The following is a 25,509-nucleotide window of genomic DNA, read 5'->3' as shown; positions in this document are numbered from 1 at the left end:
GTATACCTGAAGGAGTGTCTCCACCCCCATCGTTCTGCCCGGACACTGAGGTCCAGCGCCGAGGGCCTTCTGGTGGTCCCCTCGCTGTGAGAAGCCAAGTTACAGGCATGGCTGTCAACTTACAGATTTGAAAAAAAGGGACCAGCAGCCTCGAAAATAAGGGATCAGCAGCCAAAATAAGGGATCAACAATTACTTTGATGAAATACATATTTTGTTGCATGCAAATGGCTTTAGATACCTATTGGGTCCATAAATTACCATATAGCATATATTCAGCGCAAAAAAACAACAACAGTTTGTTGTTGACAAAGGACAGCTGGACATAGAAAGGGCCCCATTACCTTCAGTAGCTTATTTATGGGACATCATCAATAAGGGACAGCAGCGGGACATGGCGCTGGGATAAGGGACTGTCCCGCCAAATAAGGGACGCTTGATAGCTATGTACAGGGAACCAGGCAGAGGCACCAGCCCTGTAGAATGCCCTCCCACCAGATGTCAAAGAAATAAACAACTACCAGACTTTTAGAAGACATCTGAAGGCAGCCCTGTTTAGGGAAGCCTTTAATGTTTAATAGACTATTGTATTTTAATATTTTGTTGGAAGCTGCCCAGAGTGGCAGGGTATAAATAAATAAATTATTATTATTATTAGTTTAGCAACAGATGTTAAACACCCAACCTTGATATGTGGAACTTTCATGTTTATGCTGACCACACACTGCGTCCTGTGATCTTGGGCATTTTTGAACCTGTGCTGTACCTTCTGCTTTTGTGGCTAATGGTTAACTTAGCTGCTAGCTTCATGCCTTCAGAACTTGCTTTTATGTGAGAGGAGCAAAACAGAGCTTTATTACAGTTATTCATGTTATCATTTAAGCTATAGGTAACATGAATGGCTATAGGTGCTGTCTGTTACATGTGCTGAACAGAAGTGAACTAAACGACTTGTTAGTTTTATTTATCTCTCTATTAGCACACCACTTGCTTGATAGGTATGAGCCACTTAGTGAGTGCCATTTGGTTATGAAAATTAACTGAGGCTGCAGTCCTTTACTCCAGAGGGCACGGATGTGGCATCTCCTTGAAGAGTTCCTTTGGTGTGAGGAGCACACACAGAGAGGCACCTTTGTCAAAAAGCGGCAAGTTCTTTAGCCCTTAAGAAGCTGCAGGAAGAAAAGTGATGTTGTTTCCAAATTCCTTTTTCAGCCCTCTTTACATTTTCAAGGCTCAGATCGGCAACCAAGCCTTGTATCACTGTTTTTGTGGTGCCGGCAAGCAGCAGATCTCTGGTTTTTACTATGTGGTCTACCAAAGTCATTCCAATTTGAGGGTGCAATGTGCTTCTGCATGTGCATGTGCATGCATGTGAATTCTGTCTGTCTACAGGGAGGAGAGTGACCTTGGAGGGGGGCAAGAAAAACCAACAGATGGGTTGGTGTCACAGCATTATGTCAAAATTCCAAATGTTCTACTGTACCCCCAAAGGTTCGCAACCACTGCACTGATACTCACTTATCAGGGTATAGGTCAGAACTATTTTTGTATAGGAAATAGGATTGCACCATATTATGATTGCAATAGTACAGAGGGTTTGCAAAAGCTGCAGTGAGTTTTTATGAACTTAAATTGCAATGACCTAGGCCAGAGATGGACAGGTTTGTTCAAGTACTCAAAAGTCCACAAGGGAACATACTTGTTACCTGCTGCGTTTCATTTTTCTTGCTGTTAAAATCCAGGATAGGCACTGTGACTCTTAAAAAGGATGACAGCAATAAAACAGTAACAAGATAAAAACGTTAGAATATGCCTCTTTGAGTTCCAAGGTCACTTATGATTTAGTCCAATTCTTGCATTGATGTTGACCTCACTGGAAATCAATAACTCTGTATTAGTTTTGTGCACTGAAGTATTGGCATGTCATTTGTCAAGTTATTTTCTTTGCTGGAGCAGAAGATAACATAAACTGAAGTGCTTGGAACTTGAAAGGCACATCAACCACTTGAATTCTCGTCATCAAATGAAATAGTTAAAAGCATTTCCAGACAATATTTGGCATGGTAGATTGTGAATTTCCTTTGTTGTCTTTAGCGGAGTGGGTTGTGGGGAGGGGGGGGGGAGCGGTCAGATTTGCAATTTGCTAGTTGAATCACCCCCACCCCTCTCAAATCAGGTCTGTGCTGTGACCAAGCAGTAACCTGTAAAAACAAGGAAAGTAAATGCAGAAAGTACGGAGAAAACGAAAAAGTGAAATGTAAAATGTAAAATGTAAAGGGAGTTCTTTTTGCCTTGCCACATCCTTTCAGCGTGCTGTTGCTTGCAGCAATAAGCACTATAAATAATTTCAGGTAGAGGGATTCTAAGGTGATGTCAGGTTTGGTTTGGATTTGCACACAGACTGTCTTGATAACCACAGACCTCAGTTCTTTGCATATTTAAGTAGTGCGGGGATAGCTCCATTTCCCCCCTTTTGTACTCACATTGCTGAGATGAAAAGTGCACAGATGTGCTCTTTAATTGCTCATTTATTTTACAAAGTTTTGATTGGCTTCTAATAGGCTTATCCTAAGGCTCCTCGTGTCATCCCCAAAGAATGGAGGATAGTGCACAGCAGAACTGTCTTGAACATTATGCAGCACACAAGGATTGCAGATATATAGCAATATAAATAGAGAAGGTGCTTTATAAAAGACAGCAAGCTATTCTCTGAATGCTTCTTTTAAAAGACAACTATATTTATGGGGCCAAGTGATATTGTCAATGTGCTTCTATTTGGGCAATAGTTCTTTATCACCTTCTGGCTAACACTGAAAAAGTAATATTCTAAAGGGTGTGATGGGGTACATTTACAGGAATGTTTCAAGAAGATAGCATTTTAAAAAAAATCCAGTGAATTGGGCATTTCACTAAATTGCCTGCATTAGAGGCAGAAAGGACAAGTCTTTGAAGCAGAATTTATATTGTTTTTAAAATGTGTCTTGTATGATAGCTCAGACAGTAGAGCATGAGACGCTGGGTTATGAGTTCAAGCCCCACGTTGGGTCAAAGATTCCTGCATTGCAGTAGATTGGACTAGATGATCATCCTGGTCCCTTTTCTATTGTACAATTCTACAATAAAACAAATTTTGATGTACCACTTTAAAACCCAAAAGGTTGAAAGGGGTGTTTCATACATTCAATTTCCAGGTGAGGAGAAAACACAGGAGAGGCTGCACTGAGATGATGATGATGATAATAATAATAATAATAATAATAATAATAATAATAATAATAATAATAATAATATCCCACCCATCTGGCTGGGTTTCCCCAGCCACTCTTGGCAGCTTCCAACAAAAGATTACAAATTCATTAAAATATCAGTCATTAAAAACTTCCCTAAACAGGGGAGTTTTTATTTCTAGTGAAATTTCAGTCTTCCTGCTGAGTCCCATGGTCCTTGGCAGGACAAAAGACCATGTGCATCATTTGCCACAAATGAGAGCTCTATGGGATATCTATTGTATTGATGTTAGTTCCCCATTGCCTGCCATCATTCCTGCATGAATCTGCACAGCAGCCATGGTCATCTTCTGAAGCTCCACCCTGTGTTCCACTACCATGGCAGGTGTGATTGGTGGAGACATGAGGCAGGCCCTTTTGGTGGCAGTGTTGTGACACTGAACCTCCATACCGGGGAGCATTGCAAAATAACAACAAATATATTAGTGATACTAGCATACAAATACGTATTGCACAGGGGAAAATTGCTTGCAAGGATGTGTTTATTAGGAGAAAGTAGCACAAAAATGCTGACAAATTTTCTTGAGGGTTTTTTTTGTGTGTGTGTGTGTGTGTATGTGCAAAATTTAGCAAATGCATACAGGTATGATGATAACTGAATTTAAGATTGGGCAAAAAGGGGAATAAATAAATCAGAAATCCAACCATTCCTACGTGAAGGGTAAGCACAAATTGTATATTGCTATTTTGGCTTCAATGGCAAATTGTTGCTGTTTAGTCGTTTAGTTGGGTCCGACTCTTCATGACCCCATGGACCCGAGCACGCCAGGCACTCCTGCCTTCCACTGGATAGGTTTGATCTTCTTGCAGTCCATGGGATTCTCAAGAGTCTCCTCCAGCACCATAATTCAAAAGCATCAATTCTTCGGCGATCAGCCTTCTTTATGGTCCAGCTCTCACTTCCACACATCACTACTGGGAGTAGTGATGGCAAATTGTAGTTTGTTCTAAAGAGGAAGTAAGCCATTGAATTGGAAGAATTCTGGTGAGTTTTCACACGGACTTAAAAAACAACCAAGAATTACAAACTGAAATGGAAATGTGGAAGACAGAATCTACTATTGGGTGGGGGGTAGAAACTGAGAGAAACCAAAGTTGACAGATTTGCCCATTGCTACTCCTCTATGCAATGTCAATTGCATGGAGAAACAAATGAAAAGCACTTATCTGTGGGTAGAATCTGCCTTCTGACTGCACAAGCCTAGCCATTCTTTCTTCTTTTAACATGTACCTTCCGGAATTGATTCCTCTGTCATGACTTTGATCACAGGCCACCTACCCACGGTGTTGCTCGCAGCCACTTGAATCTAATCCCTTAATTGTTTTGTATTGCACACATCTTCATTAGCTGATAGGTTCCTTGAGCCAGAGACCTTGTCAAGTTCCATATGTGTATATAAAATGATATTATGAGTATAACCCACAAGGACAATCATGATCCATGTAGGTTAAAATAATACAATGTGTAAAAGTGAAAGGGGCTTTATCATTACTGGAGGCGGAGGACAAAACACCACATTGTTTATTATTGCTGTCTTTTAGTTTTCAGCTACCGTTTTCGTAGGCAGCTTAATGAGCTTTTAATTTTTCATGCCGCTGAACTGCAGAGAAGGCTTCCTTTGCAATTACATAAGTTTTTATACTAATAATACAAGCGCTAATGTAACAATTGTTCCCTTAAAATGCTTCCTGTAAAAGGCTGTGCATGATTCACCGTGATAATTCTTCCAGTCTATTTGTGAAAAATAGTTTGTTGCATGGCATATACTTTTGTGCTGTGTTGCAACTGGAAATTCTCCATGCATGACCATAAAATGCTGACCTTTAATCCAAGTTCTGCATACTGTGCAATGCCATGATATAAACATGAACACAATGAAATTATGCACACAGAGAATACATATTTGTTTCTCAAAAACATATAGGAACACGTGAAGCTGCCATACATTGAGTAAGCCATAAACAAACCCCTGTGTTGCAATATAGACAAGCTGAACAATATAACATTTATAGACTAATTTATTTATAGACTAATACAAATGATCAGAAATTACAACCAAAGTCTCTAAATCTTCTTCACCAGTCACAGTTGTTGTTTAGTTGTTTAGTCATGTCTGACTCTTCATGACCCCATGGACCAGAGCACGCCAGGCACTCATGTCTTCCACTGCCTCCCGCAGTTTGGTCAAACTCATGCTGGTAGCTTCGAGAACACTGTCCAACCATCTCGTCCTCTGTCGTCCCCTTCTCCTTGTGCCCTCCATCTTTCCCAACATCAGGGTCTTTTCTAGGGAGTCTTCTCTTCTCATGAGGTGGCCAAAGTATTGGAGTCTCAGCTTCAGGATCTGTCCTTCCAGTGAGCACTCAGGGCTGATTTCCAGTCACAGTAGAATAATTCAAAAGTTTGATATATACATAATCAGTCACCAAATATTGCCGGAACAGAGTTTCTGGATAACCAATCTATTACGTTCAATGCTTCATCAGCCAGACTTGTAAGAATTAATATGAGAAGGATGCAGTTCAATTTCTTAACAAGCCAATCTTACATGTAAGCAAATATAAACGCTGTAGAAAATATGCTCTGGATCAGTGCTCATACGATACTGTAGTCACTGATGACTACATATTGAACGAAACAGATTGGTTATCTGGAAACTCTGTTCCGGCGATATTTGTTGACTGATTATGTATATATCAATTTTTTTGAATTATTCTACCGCGACTGGTGAAGAAGATTTAGAGACTTCAGTTGTAGTTTCTGATCATTTGTATTAGTCTATAAATAGTGTTTAGTGCCATTGTTATTGGCCATTGTGTTGTGTTATATTGTTCAGCTCATACATTAAGTGAGAGCAGTGGTGGTGCTTGTTATTGTTGTTATTATTATGATTTTTATATGTGTTTTGGCTGAACGTTCTCGATTGGCAGATCAGGATGGATGCTTAATAAACAGCAGAGCTCATACAACCTCTGCAAAAGCTTTGTGCAAATAAATAAGGATGAATGCTCAAACAGGGCATCTCAGGCAGAGATCTTTTCTAACATGTACTGCTTGTTGTTATTTTTTTAATTGGAGATGTCAGGGATCACTTGATGCTTCTTAGAAATAATAAAATGTATAGTGTTTCTTCATCTCTGTATATCATAGAATCATAGAATCATAGAGTTGGAAGAGACCACAAGGGCCATCGAGTCCAACCCCCTGCCAAGCAGGAAACACCATCAGAGCACTCCTGACATATGGTTGTCAAGCCTCTGCTTAAAGACCTCCAAAGAAGGAGACTCCACCACACTCCTTGGCAGCAACTTCCACTGTCGAACAGCTCTTACTGTCAGGAAGTTCTTCCTAATGTTTAGGTGGAATCTTCTTTCTTGTAGTTTGGATCCATTGCTCCGTGTCCGCTTCTCTGGAGCAGCAGAAAACAACCTTTCTCCCTCCTCTATGTGACATCCTTTTATATATTTGAACATGGCTATCATATCACCCCTTAACCTCCTCTTCTCCAGGCTAAACATGCCCAGCTCCCTTAGCCGTTCCTCATAAGGCATCGTTTCCAGGCCTTTGACCATACCCCCTTCCACGGTCCTGTTAACATGGTTAATATATTATCAGTGTGACCAATTCTATTGCATTTGTTTTTTATAATCAGCTGAAGGTGCTTGTGGAGGAACTCTCCGTGGGACAAGTGGAATTATTTCAAGTCCTCACTTTCCTTCTGAGTATGATAACAATGCTGATTGCACATGGACCATTCTAGCTGAGCCAGGAGATACCATTGCTTTGGTTTTTACGGATTTCCAACTAGAGGAAGGCTACGATTTCTTAGAGATCAGTGGCACTGAAGCACCATCAATATGGTAAGTCAATACAGTGGTCTCATTTCACATTTATAGAAGCCTTCAAAATTTAGCCATTCGAAATTGTGTATTCATAAATTGTTTGAAGTTGTTTGTTTTGAAGTTGTAATCATTGCTGTCGTGATGATGATAATGCCTGTATCAGTTCCATCAGGAATACATATGCATTAGTCAACTAAATATTGTTAATGCTATTTTAGAAATACTTTATGGTGAATTACTTGGGGGGGGAATGTTAAGTTACAGCAAGGAATGAAACAAACACCTTTAGAAATGTGTTCAGAATGGTGATGTGGTAGGATACTGCCCTCTAATGGAAGGATCCAGAATTATTTTTCTGTGAGTCATCATAACCTCTTAATATATAATTACACTTTAAGGATTTGTGGAGTAGAAATGTGCTTCTCATTTTGATGAGAGGGAATGAAAGAGAGAACTGACTCTACCAGAGAGTGTTGCTTTGCATTTAATGATACTTCTAGTTTTGTGACAACCACTGCAATTTAGATAGCAGCACGTCTAAGCGAACTTTAAGAGTATCTCACCAAATAATAACTTCTAGCTAATAGGACCAGTTTTCTCATATGCCAGGTTTCTGACCTTGCGCTGACCTTTCTACTCTTTGAAAACTGTTCCTGATCCATTATTGCTGACATGCCTATTTAAACCCATCAGTATGTTCACACATACATCTAAGTACACACACACACACACACACACACACACACACACACACCAGTGCTTTTTGAGGAACAATTCTGGAGTACACCACTCATTTGGGCTGAAGCATGAATGGTTAACATAATTCACATAGTGTTCTGAATATAGTAAATGATATCACATGCCTAAAATTAAACTTGTGTGCAGTTGTTCAGTATTCAGCTGAATACTGAATCCACACTGAATCCACTGAAAACAGGAGCGAAAGACAGCGTTTCTAACACCTATCTTACCTCAGTTCTATTTTCATTCCAATAAATTGTTTTGATAATACACTTGCTTACTTCACATACATTTTCCAACAGTTGTCATAGTGATTATCTCTGTGATATTAAAGTGATACTAAAGCATATTGATGACACTGGCCCTATGTTTTTTGTGCTGCAGTATTCAGGAATGAGGGAGCTGTAGCTTTAGAGCATCATTTGAAAAGAGGTAGTTTGTCACATTTATTTATAAACTAGTTGCTTGTCCATCCCCCCCCCTTCAAACGTGCTTCTAGATCTCAGGTCTTTAGCGAACATTCAAACTGTTGGTGTGGGAGGTTGAAGTGCAGAGGAGGCATTGAAAAATAGGTCATTTCGCCTTGGAACAGGGCAGGCAAAAACAAGCAGAACAAATACAAAAAGGGAATGAGTTGTCAGGACTGTTTTAACAATTAGCAGGATCACACTACAGTCAATAAAGATGTTAGCTGTTTCACTTCTTTAGTATGTAGGCCAGCCCTATGTATGTTTATTCAGAAGTTTATACTAAAAAAAAAAAAAAGGTTTATATAAAAAAATTGTGCACAGTGCCATCAAAGTGGATACAGAAACATTATTTCTTCCTCTCCTATAATGCTAGAACTAACGGTAACCCTGTGAATTTGATCACCACGAGATTTGGCAAACTCTACTTACGGACTTCGTTGCTACATGGTGTGTTGATGACCACTGGATTTAATGGGTTTCAAATGGGCCGAGGCAAATTCATGAATACAGTGGTACCTCGCAAGACGAATGCCTCGCAAGACGAAAAACTCGCTAGACGAAAGGGTTTTTTGTTTTTTGAGCTGCTTCGCAAGACGATTTTCCCTATGGGCTTGCTTCGCAAGACGGAAACGTCTTGCAAGTTTGTTTCCTTTTTCTTAACACCGTTAATACAGTTGCGACTTGACTTCGAGGAGCAACTCATAGAACGCGGTGTGGTAGCCTTTTTTGAGGTTTTTAAAGACTTTGGTGATTTTTGAAGCTTTTCCAAAACTTTCCCGACACCGTGCTTCGCAAGACGGAAAAAATCGCAAGACGACAAAACTCGCGGAACGAATTAATTTCGTCTTGCGAGGCACCACTGTAGTTACCAGCAGCTATGTGTTGTTTAAAGTAATGCTGAGCCAAACTTACGAAAGGTCAAAACTTCAGTTTGAATTTGGGGTGAGATTTGGTGGTGGATGGCTTGGTGAAACTGCTTCACTTCTTCTTCTTCTTTTCATTTTCAGGGATTCTAGCCATGTTTCTCTTTGTGGGGTGGAGAACATTGCAGAGCTCCTCCAAGATCAGCTACAAAAGCAGCTGCTATTTTTGATTTCCCAGAATCCTTTCTTCTGAGGGGTATTCTGGGAAATCTAAAATTGTGACCACTAGGCCTGAGAGTCTCTCCCCCCCCCCCACCAAAAGTTGCCCCCTAACTGGCAAATGAGAAAATGTTATCCCATTTCACTGAAAATGGGCCCATGAAATTAAGGGGTTGGGGGCGTAGCTATAAAAAAGTACATTATGGATCAATGGAACCTTTGAGTGTAAAGAATGTGTACTCTGGAATTTACTGTGTGAAAGGAGCAGAAATTATTCTGGCTAACTACTTTTTAAGTGGCAAAACTAATTTTAATCTGTTTACCACAAATCACGGTGTTATATTCCAAAAAGGTAATTCAGGTTGATGCCGAAGCGAAGCAGCTGTTTGGTTACAAATAATAGTGGGCATATAAACCACTATTTCTTAGAAGTAAAGCAGAGTCATGTTTCTTTTATTTGCCAATGTTCTGTCTCTCACAAATTACTGTTACCGTAAAAGCATTATTTGTTCTTGGAAGATTGAGGGTATATAATTATTTGCGCCCAAAATTTTATATGACTGCCTCTATTTATTTTTTGGCTTGGTTGCATAGCCTTGAACATAGAAAACAGTAAGTCAGAATAGCAACTACAGTATGTCTCCCAAACAAACCATAGTTATATTACTCACTTTCACTGAATGCTGTGCATAGTGGTAAATGTAATTATTTATGTTTTGAATGTGTGTATGTGTGTGTGTGTGTGTATATATATAGTGTGTATGTTTATGTCTCTTGTGCTTTTATATAATTTAACGGGAGGAGCTGCCATACAATGACAGCATGATAGAGCATTTGTATTGGTTGCCAAGAACTCCATGGCCTGACCTAGAAGACGTATTTACATTTTTATCCACCAATATATTGATCATTCAAATAAATAGCCTTCATATTTTTTTTGAACTATTTCAAAATATATTTTTACAGGATACGTTGAATGTTATTTAGAGCTTTTGTCCCAAATTCCAAATGCTTCATTCCCTCCTGAAGCTGCAACAATTTCATGGAGCACTGAGTTAGGGAAGGGAGTAATTTTGCCCAATCTAATGCATTTTCAACAAGGGACATAACATTTCATTGCTGAATGTCTTTCATGGTGGGAAAAGGCAGAACTGGTACGAAAATTACCTTAAATGCTCAGCATCTTAAATCTTTTAACAGTTTCAGGCTTTGATTGAAACAACTTAGCCAATGTACCTGAATTTTGAATTCTTTAGTTTAGAAATCAAATCTCATTATCCACCAGCCGACAAAGTGGTTAAACAATATCTTTGATTGACTAGTGCATTGGGTTGAAATTGACTTTTTAAAAAACTCCTTACACCTTATGGGTTCTCCTTTTCCTGGCATTTTCTTCTTCTGGAAAATACCCATGTATTGCTCAAACCTTGAAAATCTTGTATGCTAAGGAATAATTTCATAGGGTGGCATTCAACTAAGTTTTGAAATTAATGAACATTTCTGTCCATCCATGAATCACCAGTGCTGCATTTATATATTTGAAGTAATGCATTTAGTGAAAGCCTCCAATTTAAAAATAGTTCAACTAGAGTTGAATATTCTATGGCTAAAAACATTGAGGATGGTTTTTCTTTTCCTTACTTTGAAGATAAGGCATGCACACCAAAGAATGAACATTTTACATTGGTTCTTCCACTCAAACATGTCTGAAACCAGATGGAGGTAACACTAATAACATCAGTAACAGAGTGGTATAATTTATTGTTCCTCGTAGTGTAATCTGTAGTTCTTGCTTAGAGACTAGTCATCTGTTCAGATCAAAATGCATTCAATGTGCAGGGTAAAGAGAAAAGAAGCAGTAAATTGATGCTTAATTCACAGAGCATTAGCACTTCTTCTGCACCTGCTAATTTACTACCTACTGCGCAAGCAAACTATAAAGGCTTAATTCACATCCATCATTCCACCTCTGAATCTGACAGGAATATAAGATTGTGATTACGCTTTCAGAACCTGTGTATGGCCTATGATGTAATTTTCCAGGGTACGTTAAATTACATAAAAGACAGAAGGTTTCTAAAACTTAATGTATATTTATAGAAAGCTGACTGATGCCTTGCTTTGGTAGTTCATAATTGGTTGCCCATTTCATTTTAGATGCAAACTATATTCAGTATCAGCAAATGGAAGGGAAAACAGTTAACCTAGTTCTTCAAAGTACATATCAGAAAGAAGACATGTTATTCACCTGGGTAAAAAGGGGGAAAAAGAGAAAATAAAACACTGTTACATATTCCTGTTACATTTTTCATTTCATTTTTAATGAATTGGTTGGTTATCCTACAGAAATTTCAGATAATTTGACCAAGATTTTAACAGGCCAAACAATTAGCTGAGGGGAAAATAAAAAGCTATGTATAACTGCTGGCGTTTCCCTTTCTTTTTTTTCTTTTTCTTTTTTATGAATGGATGTATTTCATTTGTAACATCTGAGACTTTCCTATCCTCCAAATAAGTGACAGCAACATGGTGGTCTGTATGTAATTTTGGCTATTTGGATGAAGACTTGTGAAGTTATTCCACATGCATTCAAAGTCAAATTCAAAGAACCAGTGTGATTGAGTGTTAGATTTCAGTCAGCAATCAGCTCAGTTGCCAGTCCTAGGAAAATCTGTCTCTCAGTTTCATGGGAGGGAGAGCACATGATAAAATAAGATAGGTACCACAGTACCAATCTCTGGGATGCCTTATAAATGTTGGAGGAAATGTATGAAGTATATAACATCCAAAATCTTAACACTTCTGGTGATACTGTATTGCAAATGTCATTGCATCTACTATTCATTTTTATCTTTCTTTGTTAAAATAACAAAGTACTCTAGGAACATGAGAAATATTATGGGCATTTGGGCTGATCTTTCAGCACTCTTTCTGTGACTTTATTATTTAACAATAATATACCATATTTTCCCGTATATAACATACCCCCATGTATAAGATGCCCCCTATTTTGGGTGACTCAAAATTAAGAAAATCAGGGGAGATTGCCCATAGTAGTAGAGCTTTTTTGGGAGGGTTGCCAAAATCACTCACCCGTCTGATCTACGCTGCCACTTGCACGTGTCACAAAAGCCACCTATCGCCTGCCCCCTCACCAGAAGAAGCCACCAATCGCCCGCCCAATTGCCACAGCGACAGTCAGTCAACACCGGCCCTTGCTGCGGCCACCAATAACACACCCAATAGCTGCTGATAATCTCCGGCTCATGGCAGCAACTAATCCCACATTCCCTCATGCATTATCAGTGTATAAATAATTTTTTAACATAATTTTTAATTAAAAAAACCTTGTCTTATACACAGAAAAGGAGATAGAAACTGACATTGTTGGGGGGCATTTTCTAATTGGAAAAGAGGCAGGCAGGGAAAAAACCCCACTCGTAATGATTAGTTCAGCAAGGTGAGATGGAACGACAGACGTGCCGCTGAAAGTTCACTGGCATGCTGCCATTCCATAAATGGTTCAGCTATTAAGACTGCAGTGGCTTGCATTAACTCAGAGTAAATTCATCAATGAAGTGTTCACACAATAATGTTCAATAAACACCTTTGCCCATTGCTATTACTGTTTAGTTTACACACCAATTTTATTGATTGCTGCTATAGCACCGAAAGGATATAGCACTCAAGTTCAACTTGATACATATGTTGGTCACTGCATATTTTTTTTTTAAAGGGTCTGGCAGGCTGGTTATATTACATGCACATGTTTTTATTTTATTTTGCTGTTTATAGCTTGACTGAGAAAGCAGGAACCTACAGTGTACTGGGTGGTGAAACACAAGAGTTATGGTTGTAGAAAATGTGTGTGTGTGTGTTGATTGAGCCATCATTTGTATTGCTCCCACTTTCATGTGGTTATAATTCACATGGGCATGTCACTGAAAAACAAACTAGAAATGTGTATTATTATCATACAATAGACCTTTTTAAAAAAACAACAACACCTTGATAATCTAGAACCCATGGGAAAGCTATTTAGAAGATGGACAGTGTTGCCTGGTGACTCTTACCTAAGATAAGTGCTGGGCTAAGCCCTGCTCAGGTGTTCCATTTCTCCAGCGTGATGACCATTTGGGTGAAAGAGAGCAGGAGTGGGGTGGAAGATGAAAAGCATTTTCTCTGAAGTGGGGAGCCCCATTCTACATTCATGGAAGATCCCTCTAAAATTTAGAACACGGTTTATACTTAATTGTAACATGTGTGGGTAGCAGCTATGAGTAGAGGAGACTGCCCTCTTCAGAAGAATGCCCTTCAACCAGTAGAGAGAAGAAAGGTCAGAGGGCTGGAGTAGGCAGGGCTTGCCAGTGATGGCCCAAGAGAGGAAAATGAATAGCCAAATAGGGTTAAAATCCATGTAGAATGATTCTTGGTGTACTGATAAATGCTAAAAGTAAATGTGGATAATTGAAGCAAAACTGTTCTACATACACTTACCCTGAAGGCCCTCTTCGATGCAAAATGTTTCTTTGACATCATTCACAATGACATCAACAATATAACAACCTAGGAGTCTTCCTTGCAATATTTTTGCTTCAAACATTGCTTGCTGTAATGGTTGCCAGGGCATCATAGCATTGCTCAATTGGCTGCACCTTGACATGGTTCTGGTAGCATAGGAACATCAGATTGGTTCTGCCACTGTACCTGCACAGTGCTGAGCTGCTGTGCTGCTTCTACATCTCTCACCCTTTCCGTATCCATCAGCAATGCTCAGCTTTAGGAAGCAGGTGAATAACACCACCCCACCTGTACAATCCTGCTGACTGCAACTGCTTGCTTGTTCATGTATTCATACTTCGCCTTTTCTGTGTAGTCCAAGGCAGCGATTTAATTATAGGCATTTCCACTATTGTAGAGAATAGCCAATGCCCAGTTTGCTAAATGACCTGTCTCTCTGGCAGTAGGAAATGTTGCAAAGCAAACAGCAAGCATTTTTTCCTCTTTTGCCCATGTTCCTTCTTTGGGCCCAGTGGATAATATTTATTTAGCTCCACTGTGTGCTAAATCTATATTAATTTCTGCAGCGCTTTAATAATGAAAGTTGTAGAAATTAATACCATTCAGTGGTGCATTGCAAAGCCTTTTGTTTATGGCAGTATTTTGTGAGAAGCTAGGGTGCTATAAATATGTTAAATCATCTCCTGTTTTCATATCAATAGGAATCCATTGTGTAAAAATAATTTCTTAAGGGTTTTGCATGCTCTTCAGAAGACTGAGTATAAAGTTTATTAGATTAATATTAATCTGATTTTCAAAGATCAAGGGACCTTGCACTCTTCTCCAACAGCTAAATTATACATATCTTTTATGAATGTTCACTTCTCTGTTTTGTTTTAGCTTTCCAATATGTAGAACCACTGAGTCTGCATAGTCAGATATAGACTTTTGTTCTAGCGATTTATTTTGATTTGTGCATGGTAAGATAATTATTCTTGCTGTTCCTTAACATTTTACTATGCTTTCCAAAAAAAAATGACTGAATATATACACTAGTTGTGACTCTTGCATTCTTAAGACCAATAGTCCCCAATACAGTGAGTCAATCTTTATTGTTTCAACCATGAGTAACAACAGAGGAGAACCCAAGAGATAAAGAAAATGCAGAATAGCCTATCTGTAACAATGAAACAAAACTAGAGCATTTGGGGAAGATGTGTTAGTGACTCAGAAAGACGTACCAACAAAGCAGTGATATAAATAGTCTGGCCCATGCCCAGCCAAGCCAGTTTTGCATTCTTGCAACTTTCGGTTTCAACAGAATAAATTCTACAAAATCCTTCTAATCTTAGCAATTTTGCAAAGTAAACTGAGTGATCTTCAGACTAGCATTGTGAAGATGGAAGATAGATTTGGCTGTGAAAGCTTTCAGGCTTGCCTCCAGCTTTATCACCTTTAAATTGTATGCTCACAATGCCATTATGGTAGCTGCATGCTATATGCGATGTTATCAGATGGATATTGCATGGCAAGGCCCCCAAACCAGCCCCTCGTTGGAACAAAATTCACACTGACACAGATTTTTGGTTTAAGGTTATTGGACAAAATTTTAGGCCACAATTTTATTGATTACAGAAATGTGAGCGGTATTGGCTTAGGTATTGGCAAAGGACTATATTGGACTCCTGCCCCCTTTGCAGGAAGTCAGTAAGGGTAAACACCCAAAGAGGAAGCCACATCGGGGGAACCTGCTGGTAGCTCTCCTCGGTGTCCCCAAAGGCCTGGCATGGCCCTAGCCCCTCAAGCGGACTTCGGACAAGATCCAGGCCCTGGATTCCTTTAACGGAATACCCTTGGTCAATGGAGGGGCAGGCGATGGCCACACACACCAGTGTGGTGTGGTGGTTAAGAGTGATAGACTCATAATCTGGGGAACCGGGTTCACGTCTCCGCTCCTCCACATGCAGCTGCTGGGTGACCTTGGGCTAGTCACACTTCTCTGAAGTCTCTCAGCCCCACTCACCTCACAGAGTGTTTATTGTGGGGGAGGAAGGAAAATGAGAATGTTAGCCGCTTTGAGACTCCTTCAGGTAGTGATAAAGTGGGATATCAAATCCAAACTCTTCTTCTTCTCCCCTCCCCCACAAATCAATGAGCCAGTGCCTAACTGCCAAACCTTACAAAGTTGTGATGATTGCTAAGAGGTAGGCGAAAACCAAGTGGCCAGTGCCAATCTGCCAAATGGAAAAATTCCTACCTGGCCCCCATCCCAAGACAGGCGACCAACCAAAGTCCAAAGCAAGGCCAGAGGACATCTAAAATAAAGGGCAGGTGGGCGGGTGTTCAGCAGCGCAAAGCAGGTGCCTGACACGTGTCACGCTATCACTTTTATATCCCCCCACGATCACCCCACACAAAAGTGACTGGCCAAGAAGCCAGGGTGATTGTGGTGCCACCCTGGCATGATGGCATTACTCCGCCCATGACAGGGGGGATGAACCGGCCTGGGGGCCTGCCCGCAACCAGGACCATCCTTCAAGATGACCCCACTTATCAGACTAGTCATGGCAAAGGTTGACAAGAGGAGATGAGAGGAAATGAAAGGAGACTATCTATGGCAGAGCAATGAATCAAGTCCATTAGGCTGAAATACTATAATCACTAGCCTGAGACTGGGAGTAAGACCTATGGAATATAGTGATAGGCCTGCACAAGACATTTTATGGCCTGAGGAAAATATAACATAATGTCCACCTATTCTATGTACAGAAGCTGACTGGATTGGCAGCTGAATTTTTCTCCAATAGTGGCAGTTTTCTTAGTCCTTTAAAAAAAACACACACACACAAAAATGTCTCAAAGCAGCTTAACAAGATAAAATGCAAAAGTAATCGCAACCACAAAATTTAAAGCACTGCACAATACGAAATACCTAAAATGCTAATCCAATAACATCATCGTTGTTATTGTTAACAAAGGCCTCGGTAAATAAAAAGTTTTTAGCCCTTTAGAACGTACCGTACTTTTCCATGTATAAGACTAGTTTTTTCCTTTAAAAACCACACTCAAAAGTGGGGGGGGGGGTCGTCTTATACATTGTCTTATACAACAACTTTGTGCCATCTCTCTCCCCACCCATTTTCTTAAAATTGAGTCCCCCCAAATAGGGGTCGTCCTATACATGGGGTCGTCTTGTAGACGGAAAAGTACGGTATCTTTCACTGCACCTGCAAGCAAAAGATTTGTTATGAAGAATTATAAATGTGTTACAGATACACCACCTAATAATAATGATAATAATAATAATAATAATAATAATAATAATAATAATAATAATAATAATTTTATTATTTATACCCTGCCCATCCGGCTGGGTTTCCCCAGCTACTCTGGGCGGCTCCCAACAGAATACAATAAAACATCAAACATTAAAAACTTCCCTAAACAGGACTGCCTTCAGATGTCTTCTAAAAGTCAGATAGTTGTTTATTTCCTTGACATCTGATGGGAGGGTATTTCACAGCGCAGGTGCCACTACCAAGAAGGCCCTTTGCCTAGTTCCCTGTAACCTCACTTCTTGCAGTGAGGGAACTGCCAGAAGGCACTCGGAGCTGGACCTCAGTGTCCGGGATGAACGATGGGGCTGGAGAGGCTCCTTAGACATTCAACTTCCAGGAAAACTGAGATGAGGAGCAGTAGCCCTAGCACATAGCCCTAGCACCTAACAATAACAAAATGTTTAACATGTCACCGTCAAGGAAACAAATGGGAACAAAAGCAAGGATAAAATATTCCGTGATTAACCAGGGCCAAGGCAAGTGTGGATAAAGTGTATGGAAAGAACAATTCTGACCCTCAAAACATCACAGCAGGCTTGAATCTGCCCTGTGGCAAGAGATGGCAGTAAAACGAATCAGGACTTGTATAAAATTAAACTAGCCTGCCTAACCACACAATGAAACAGGGAAATCTTACAGCAGTACAAGTCTATTCAGCTGATATAAAAAAAAAAATTCATGTCATTAATATTTTGTGAGGGGACAATAAAAATTTTAATTTTAAAGTTTAAATGTGCCAACCAATTGGGTTGGATAGAGAGGGACCATCTATTCAAACCTTTATATTTTATTCTGCCACATTGAAGTGCAGAGTTATGGCTATCCATCATGCTAACTTACTTTTGCTGTGGAGGATGTGGCGACTATATTCTGATACTTTAAACTGAGAATGCGGTGGTGAAGATATATTTGTGAGACAGACAGACACACACACACACACACACACACACACGTCATCAACAAAAGAGAGATTCCTTTTGATTATGTGGCAAAACATTTTGGCTTCTGCCTTCATCAGTGCTGTGATAAAAGTGAAATAATACAGTTTCCAAAAGCAGCTGAGGAAGGTGGAATCTACACAAATGTTTAAAACGCTGTGAAAATGCTTTTTTTAAAAATCGTTTTGAAAAATGCATTGAATTTGCTATAGCTCACAGTCGCCATGTAGCGTCACAACTGTATATTGCACTTTACAACACACTCAAAATGTTTTATGTACAGCTGTATAGCTGAGTCTGAAGACAGAAGCTGAAACATTTTTTTAAAAGGCTCCTGTTTTATTAATCACAGTAACATACAGTGCTGTTTTTCTGGGGGTAAGCATACCCCTAAACATTTTGTCAGTCTAAGTTTGGCCTCATTGAGGAGCAGTATTTCAGTATGAGTAGGAAAATGAGAGTACCCCTAAACATTTTTTTAGAAAAAAAAACCACTGGTAACATATATGTTATGTGATCAACTGAATCTTAAAAGGAATCCAGAGCAAGCTTGCCTGAAGTACTCTCTCTCTCTCTCTCTCTCTCTCTCTCTCTCTCTCTCTCTCTGTGTGTGTGTGTGTGTGTGAAGATCTGCTTAGATTTGAATCCCTTACTTTCCCTTGATTCTTCCAGTGTAAAGCCAACTGGCTTTTACCTGAAAGGAAACTAGGCTTGTCACACACTTTGCAGGGGGCATCAAACAACTTGACTTATTCAACTAGCTCTTCAAAGCCACAGCTTAGTGTGAATAGGAGAGAAGAAACTTCATGAAAACGTAATGAGCATGTCATCATTTTTTATTCGCTGCATGTTACAAGAAATGTAGCGGATCTGACCCCACCAAGCAACTGCATCATCCAGGAACCTTTGAGAGGGCTTCTGTAGGCAAGGAGAATATAAATGGCAGCAGTAGTGATTAAAAATCAAGGCAAGCAGGCAATTAAGGGAACTGTAAGCATCCATGTAAAGCCTATAATGGGAGAGGGGGGAAGCAAGCTTTGCTTATTGCTATATCATACCTTCCAACATTTCTTTGTTTGTGTTTTTAATATTCAGTTGGGAGCCGCCCAGAGTGGCTGGGGAAACCCAGCCAGATGGGTGGGGTATAAATAAATTGTTGTTGTTTAGTCGTTTAGTTGTGTCTGACTCCTCATGACCTGAGGGGCTCATCTTCCAGCATCATAACTTTTATATGTCTGTTGTCTTTGTCCATGGAGCTTTCTTGGCAGGGATACTGGAGTGGCTTGCCGGTTCCTGCTCCAGGTGGATCACGTTTGGTCAAAACTCTCTACTATGACCTGTCCATCTTGGGTGGCCCTGCACGGCATAGCTCATAGCTTCTCTGAGTTATTCAAGCCCCTTTGCCATGACAAGGCAGTGATCCATGAAGGAGATGATGATGATGATGATGATGATGATGATTAATCTCTGATGAAAGCAAGGACATCCTGTTTACTACTACAGTGGTACCTTGGGTTAAGTACTTAATTTGTCCCGGAGGTCCGTTCTTAACCTGAAACTGTTCTTAACCTGAAGCACCACTTTAGCTAATGGGGCCTCCTGCTGCTGCCGCACGATTTCTGTTCTCATCCTGAAGCAAAGTTCTTAACCCGAGGTACTATTTCTGGATTAGCGAAGTCTGTAACCTGAAGCGTATGTAACTTGAAGCATATGTAACCCGAGGTACCACTGTACTACTACTACTACTACTACTACTACTACTACTACTTTTTACTACCCATCTGACTGGGTTGCCCCATCCACTCTGGGCAGCTTCCAACATATATAAAAACACAATAGAACATTAAACATTTAAAAACTTCCCTATACAAGGCTGCCTTCAGATCGCTCAGAATCAGATAACTCCATGCCCTCCAACATTTATCTGATGAAAATAGGGGTGTGACATCCTAAGGAAAAGCGGGACAAGTCTGGGATCAAATCAGAAACTGGGACAGCTTATGTAAATCCAGGAATGTCCCTGGAAAATGGGGACATTTGGAGGGTCTGCTATATGCCACTGTAAACTTAAACTTCTAGCCTTTTGTGTAAGGTTTTTATTTGTTTGGGTTTTTATTTCTTTTTAGATTCTGAGACACCTGTGATGGGTCCTAATTTTCTTGTGCAAGGCAGTTCGATCAGATTAAAAAGCTAGTTTAAAGGTATTGTTAATATTCATTCATCTGGGATAGGCACTCCTTATTTTAGCCCTAAACTATAAGTGAAATCTACTTTGAAGAGCTGGAGATATCAAGGAATATTAGCAATATACTGGTGTGTTTCATAGTTCTGGTGGCCACAACAATGGCGTTTCTCTGGGATCTTGATGGCTGCCAATGACAGCCGCCATTTTTTCTTGGGATTTCCTTGTGTGTGAGCCAAAAGCATTGCCCTCACTCTGATTAGCTTCATGATGTGACATAACCACAGCGCTAAGTCAATCTGGGTGAGAGCAATTCAGGAATGTAGTGTATTAATAAAGGAACACAGCCTGTTTTCCTTCATAATCTTCATTTTCCTAGAGGGAAATGTCCTGAGATTTAAAATACGAGCATGAGGTTACCAATGTTATGCTTTTGTTAAATAAAGTAAATTTGCAAATAATTCTTCTCTCATATTCTGTGACTCAGTTTCACAATGGGTTAATATATTTAAGAAATGGGTTGTTCAGCTGCAACAAGTTTTATCTTTTTAGAAAGTGTCTGAAAAGCCATGCAGGTGAATGGAGGAGTTGCTTGACTGAATTCTATGAATTGAGATGCTGACTAATACCAGCTCCTTCCAGCAAAGCTATTATGCTTCTTCCAGGTGTTCTTGCTTTTAGGAAGTGTGTGTTGTGACAGTTTCGTATTCAATTCATAAGCAGATTTTGTTTCTGCTACCTTGTGATTTATTTGTTTTCTTGGAGATCGGTTCAGCAGTACTTAAATTAACATTTGTCTTTTCTTACACTGACATGCAGTGTCAAATTGGAATATTTTCCCCGTGCATCGTCAGGCTGAAACCCTCACTGGAGAGCTATCATGATAATAGGTGGAGAGGTTAAAGAAACTGTAAATGATGGCATTTCTTCCCTGCAGCCTTGGTTCACAGACTTTTTGTGACTGACACATTATTATGAAATTGCTGAGAAGCAGAATCACAGAGCACAAATTAATTCATTTTGAGCATTGGTGGACGTGGCAATTTTAAGAAAAAATCTTGCTGACAGTGAAGCTGCATACACACAGAGCCATAATTTGGTTCTTGCTTCTTTCTAAAAAGAAAGGTCTGGTGACATGCACACTGAATTGCTAGGGAGCTGAATGTAAGTAATTTACTGAAGCTAATGCCTACCAATGACTGTAAGTTCCAAAAACAAGACAGAGGCTTGACACTAATTTCCAGGGACTGTACTTCTCAACTTAATGCCTTGTGGATCTCTCTCTCTCTCTCTCTCTCTCTCTCTCTCTCTCTCTCCATGTGTGTACACTGTGGAGTGCAGCCTTACATAATTAAGTAGCATTAAGATGCTTAGAAATGGCATTCCTATGCAAATGAAGAAAATATGTTTGAGGCATGCAAAGGACTTCCTTTCACAGGTCCAGTAGCACTTTTGAGGGTTAATCAGACCTAGCACATACCAGTTCAGACATATGGTATAAACAGAGAGTAGAATTATCCTGGATTCTCCCATGAAAGGAAGCACTTTCCCTACATCTCCCTACAAAGCACCCCAGGAGCCCATTCAAATAAATAAATAAATTCACACACCTTTGTGCTGCGGTGCAAGAAGGACCATAAACTTCTTCCACATATGATCTTGCCATGACAATGATGTTGCATCACCACACACATGTACGTCATATACTCCATAGTCTGATAGGTGATTTTTGCGCCCACCCAGGGTTCCACCAACCCCCCAAGTACACATCTGTGTGGGACACTAATATCTCTGCAGCTCCTTGCACTCTCCAGAAATCAACTCTTGAGGGTTTGGGGATCTTCTGGAATAGGCAGCTGCAGGGAGATCTACCCATGACCAGTGTTGTTCCATCAAATGGTTTCCAAGGATTGAATAAGACCTTCTGTTCATAGACGGCTAAGTTTGGGTTCGTCTTTCTGTATCTTGTGAAGAGCAGCTCAACTATACAGAACTTCAGAAGGGAAGCATTTATCAGGAAGGTGTTTGGTTCCTACATCAAAGCATTCTGGAAGGACAAGGAACACTCACAACGGACATGTACCTTGGCCATAAAGCCTTGGTAACATCCTTAAATGTCACCAACCAAGACCACAATCCTAAACACACTTACCTAGGAGCAACTTCTCATGTTAGGACTACACTGTAATTCCCCCCCCCCCCCATTACTTCAACAATGAATAGAAATTAAGGTTTCCTGTACCCCGCATACTTCCAGGTGTCAATCCCTTGCCTTTAGGATTGTGGAGACAATATCCTTCTTTAGGATATTGTCTTCAAGATTGTGGAGCTAGGAAGAAACATCAAGAAAGCAAATAGCCCCCCCACTATACGTAGTGTTCCTGCCTTCTCTTGGTGCTTTGTAAGCTAAGGAAGTAAATCTTCACAGGATTCCTTTGGGAATATGTGGGTTTGGGTAAAGAGAAGTGTACTGAGCTGTTGAAGCGTTCCCTTTATGACAGCAATATTGCTAAGAGAGTAAATAATATAGAAAAAAAGTATATGCTTGTCATAAACCTAGCGTTAAGAATCCGTAAACTGTTTTCATTCCAATCTACTTACTTGCTGGGTTTAAAGAAATGAGTTCTGTCAACCTCTGCCTTGACTTTTTAATGCAACTTGTTCTGTAAAACTCATTTCTCAGTGCTACTGGCAAAAACCTTATTCTGCTAAGCACCCCACACTGGGCTATTGATGAAAATAATTTATGCAAAACATGAATTCCCTTTTGTTTGTTTGTCAGCACTTCAATGAGTCCACTGTGAAATGAATGTTCTTTAAATCCTGCAGCTTTGTGGGGTTCGTGAGGAAAGCAAGTTTTAAATGGCATAGCAACTCATCTGTGAAAAAAGATGTGAAAAAAGTTTTTCATCAAAACATACTTTTAAAAAAAATGGGCTGGAATCACACCCTTTGTTGTGTGGATGTTGTACTTTAGCATGATTTAGACTATTTAAAGCATAGCGAAATACAAAGTGGATAGTCTGGTACCATTCCCAAATCTCTGCACAGTCAGCAGTAGGTTACATATGCATATCCTGCTGTGTTGAGGAATTACCAATCTACATCAATTCAGTCTTGCAGCAGGGGAATTTGAAACGCTCTTGCCACCCTGTAACAGGTGGCTGATATATTGTCAGAGGTGACCCTGTTGGCCATTTGATTGACCCTGCACACACACAGTCCCCAGTTCATCAAGGGGAAGCTTGATGTGTAGACTTGATCGCTACATGGAATGTTTTCTACAATGGATCGTTATGACCTTTTCTGTTCAGGGGATCCACTTCGGTTCAGACAAGGGTGCAGTACTGATCTTTTGAGATTGCTATAAATGCATATAGGTTTGGTTGGAACAGGGTACCTAAGGGTTAAAATGCAGAATCTGGCAATCAGATACAAACAGCGCTATTTTTCTAGGGGAAAAAGGTGCCGGAACTTAGCATGAACTTCATTCTCTTAGAATGGCAATGGTGCCCTCCTGAGAAGTGCCAGAACTGAGTTCTTGGCAAGTTCCAGCCAGGGCTGTCTTAAGCATATGCGGCGCTGGGGTGCAAAGATCCGCCCGGCACCCCCCCCCCCCAGGTTGCCCAGTCAAACATGCTCTTCTTAACCCCCAGTCGATGAGTACAGACGAGACAAGCACATTCATGGTTTTCAGCACAGGATCAGTTTGCTGCTGTTATGAAATCAAGCCGGAGAATCCTTGAAAAGTTAATAAAAGCTAATAACTAGCTTCACTGACAAATTTGTCTTATGAAAAACCCGTGAAGGCAGGCTGGAGAAATGAAATTGGTTCAGCTAGGCAACTTTTTTATTTATTTGAGCAAGAGCTATTTGGCCACGGACTCCAGTGAAGCTGTATCTTCCTTCATTTGGCATCACATCAGCAATGCTTTTACCTCTACATTGGCTCCCATATCCTTAGCATTTACACTGAAAGACCTCAATACCGCACACCTTTCTGCCACCCTCTGTGTCTATTATGCCACAAAAGAGGAGATGATATAACCTGCAGGGAGCAAGCTTTCTCTTTAGCTGCTCAAATCCTCTATGGAGAACCTGCTTTCCCTTTGGTTTATTTCTTTAGATTTTTTGTTTTTATTTATAGTGCTTATATATATATATCCCACTCAAACATATGGCTCCCAGAAAGTCAGCTTACAGGAAGGCCCAGCCTTGTTTCACTTTAGGGTAAGCTCTGTTATGACCTTCAGGGCATTCTCTGTCTCACAAGTTATATTTGGAAAATGTTTTGTCATATTTCACGATCGCAACCTCACGTACTGTACTTACCGGCTTTTGTATGTACTGCTATGAGTGTAATAAGGCCACTTGCAAGCACACACTGTGGAGAAAATAAAAGTTGTGGACAGGGTAGCCCAGTAAATTCAAGACCACTTGATTAGAACAGGCCAAATTATAGCTTACAAATTCTTACAAATCTTTAAAAGCAGTAGGATGTTGCTGTTTGAAATTACTATGCCGAGAGAGAAAGACTTATTAGTTCATAGGCTTTTCTCTAGGCTCAAGTATATAAAATCACACTTAATTGGGAGCTGCTGTAGTAGAGTCTCCAGCAACCTTTCTTCCACACAACAATTAAGGTAGGGCAGGTAAACCTGTGGCCTTCCTGAAGTTGTCAGACTCAGCCAGCAGGGCCAATGATCAGGACTTGTATGAACTGTAGTCCACAGGTTCCCCATCTCGGAATTCAAGGAACACCTGCTCGTCCCAAGAGTGTTGGATTTGGAAACTTCAGGTTAAGATAACCCCTTAGTTATGATGGTCACCAGGTGGCTGTTCTCCACTTCCCCTACCTCACAGGGCTGTTCTGAAGCTAAATAGCCACTCCGTGTCATTCCTCGAAGGGAGGGTGAGTTAAAGAGTCAATAATACAAAACGGCTTGCAGAGCTTATCGCAGAAGAAAATCAGTCCCCTTAATAGTATTATGATTTCAATCGGGAATTAAAAATACAAAGGCTTTAGACCTTTTGTTTTCCGGTTTTAATACTTTTTTTTTTTGGCAATCTACATGATAATTATCATAGTCATTATGCTATTTATTAAATGCAGCAATTAATTTGAATGC

General features: G+C 40.1%; 1 protein-coding gene across 3 annotated transcripts in view; it reads left to right on the top strand.

Moving 5' to 3' along the window:
- The window catches only part of CSMD1 (CUB and Sushi multiple domains 1), a 939,172-nt gene that overhangs the window by 485,198 nt on the left and 428,465 nt on the right, over positions 1–25,509 (top strand). For all 3 annotated transcript variants that reach the window (XM_077926388.1, XM_028722385.2, XM_077926389.1), the window contains one exon: positions 6,940–7,147. In XM_077926388.1, coding sequence (XP_077782514.1) covers positions 6,940–7,147 — 208 coding nt within the window. The remainder of the gene's footprint in view (positions 1–6,939; positions 7,148–25,509) is intronic.

Source organism: Podarcis muralis, chromosome 3, assembly GCF_964188315.1.
Source record: "Podarcis muralis chromosome 3, rPodMur119.hap1.1, whole genome shotgun sequence".
NCBI classification, from domain to species: domain Eukaryota; kingdom Metazoa; phylum Chordata; class Lepidosauria; order Squamata; family Lacertidae; genus Podarcis; species Podarcis muralis.
This window is presented reverse-complemented; position numbering and strand designations above follow the sequence as displayed.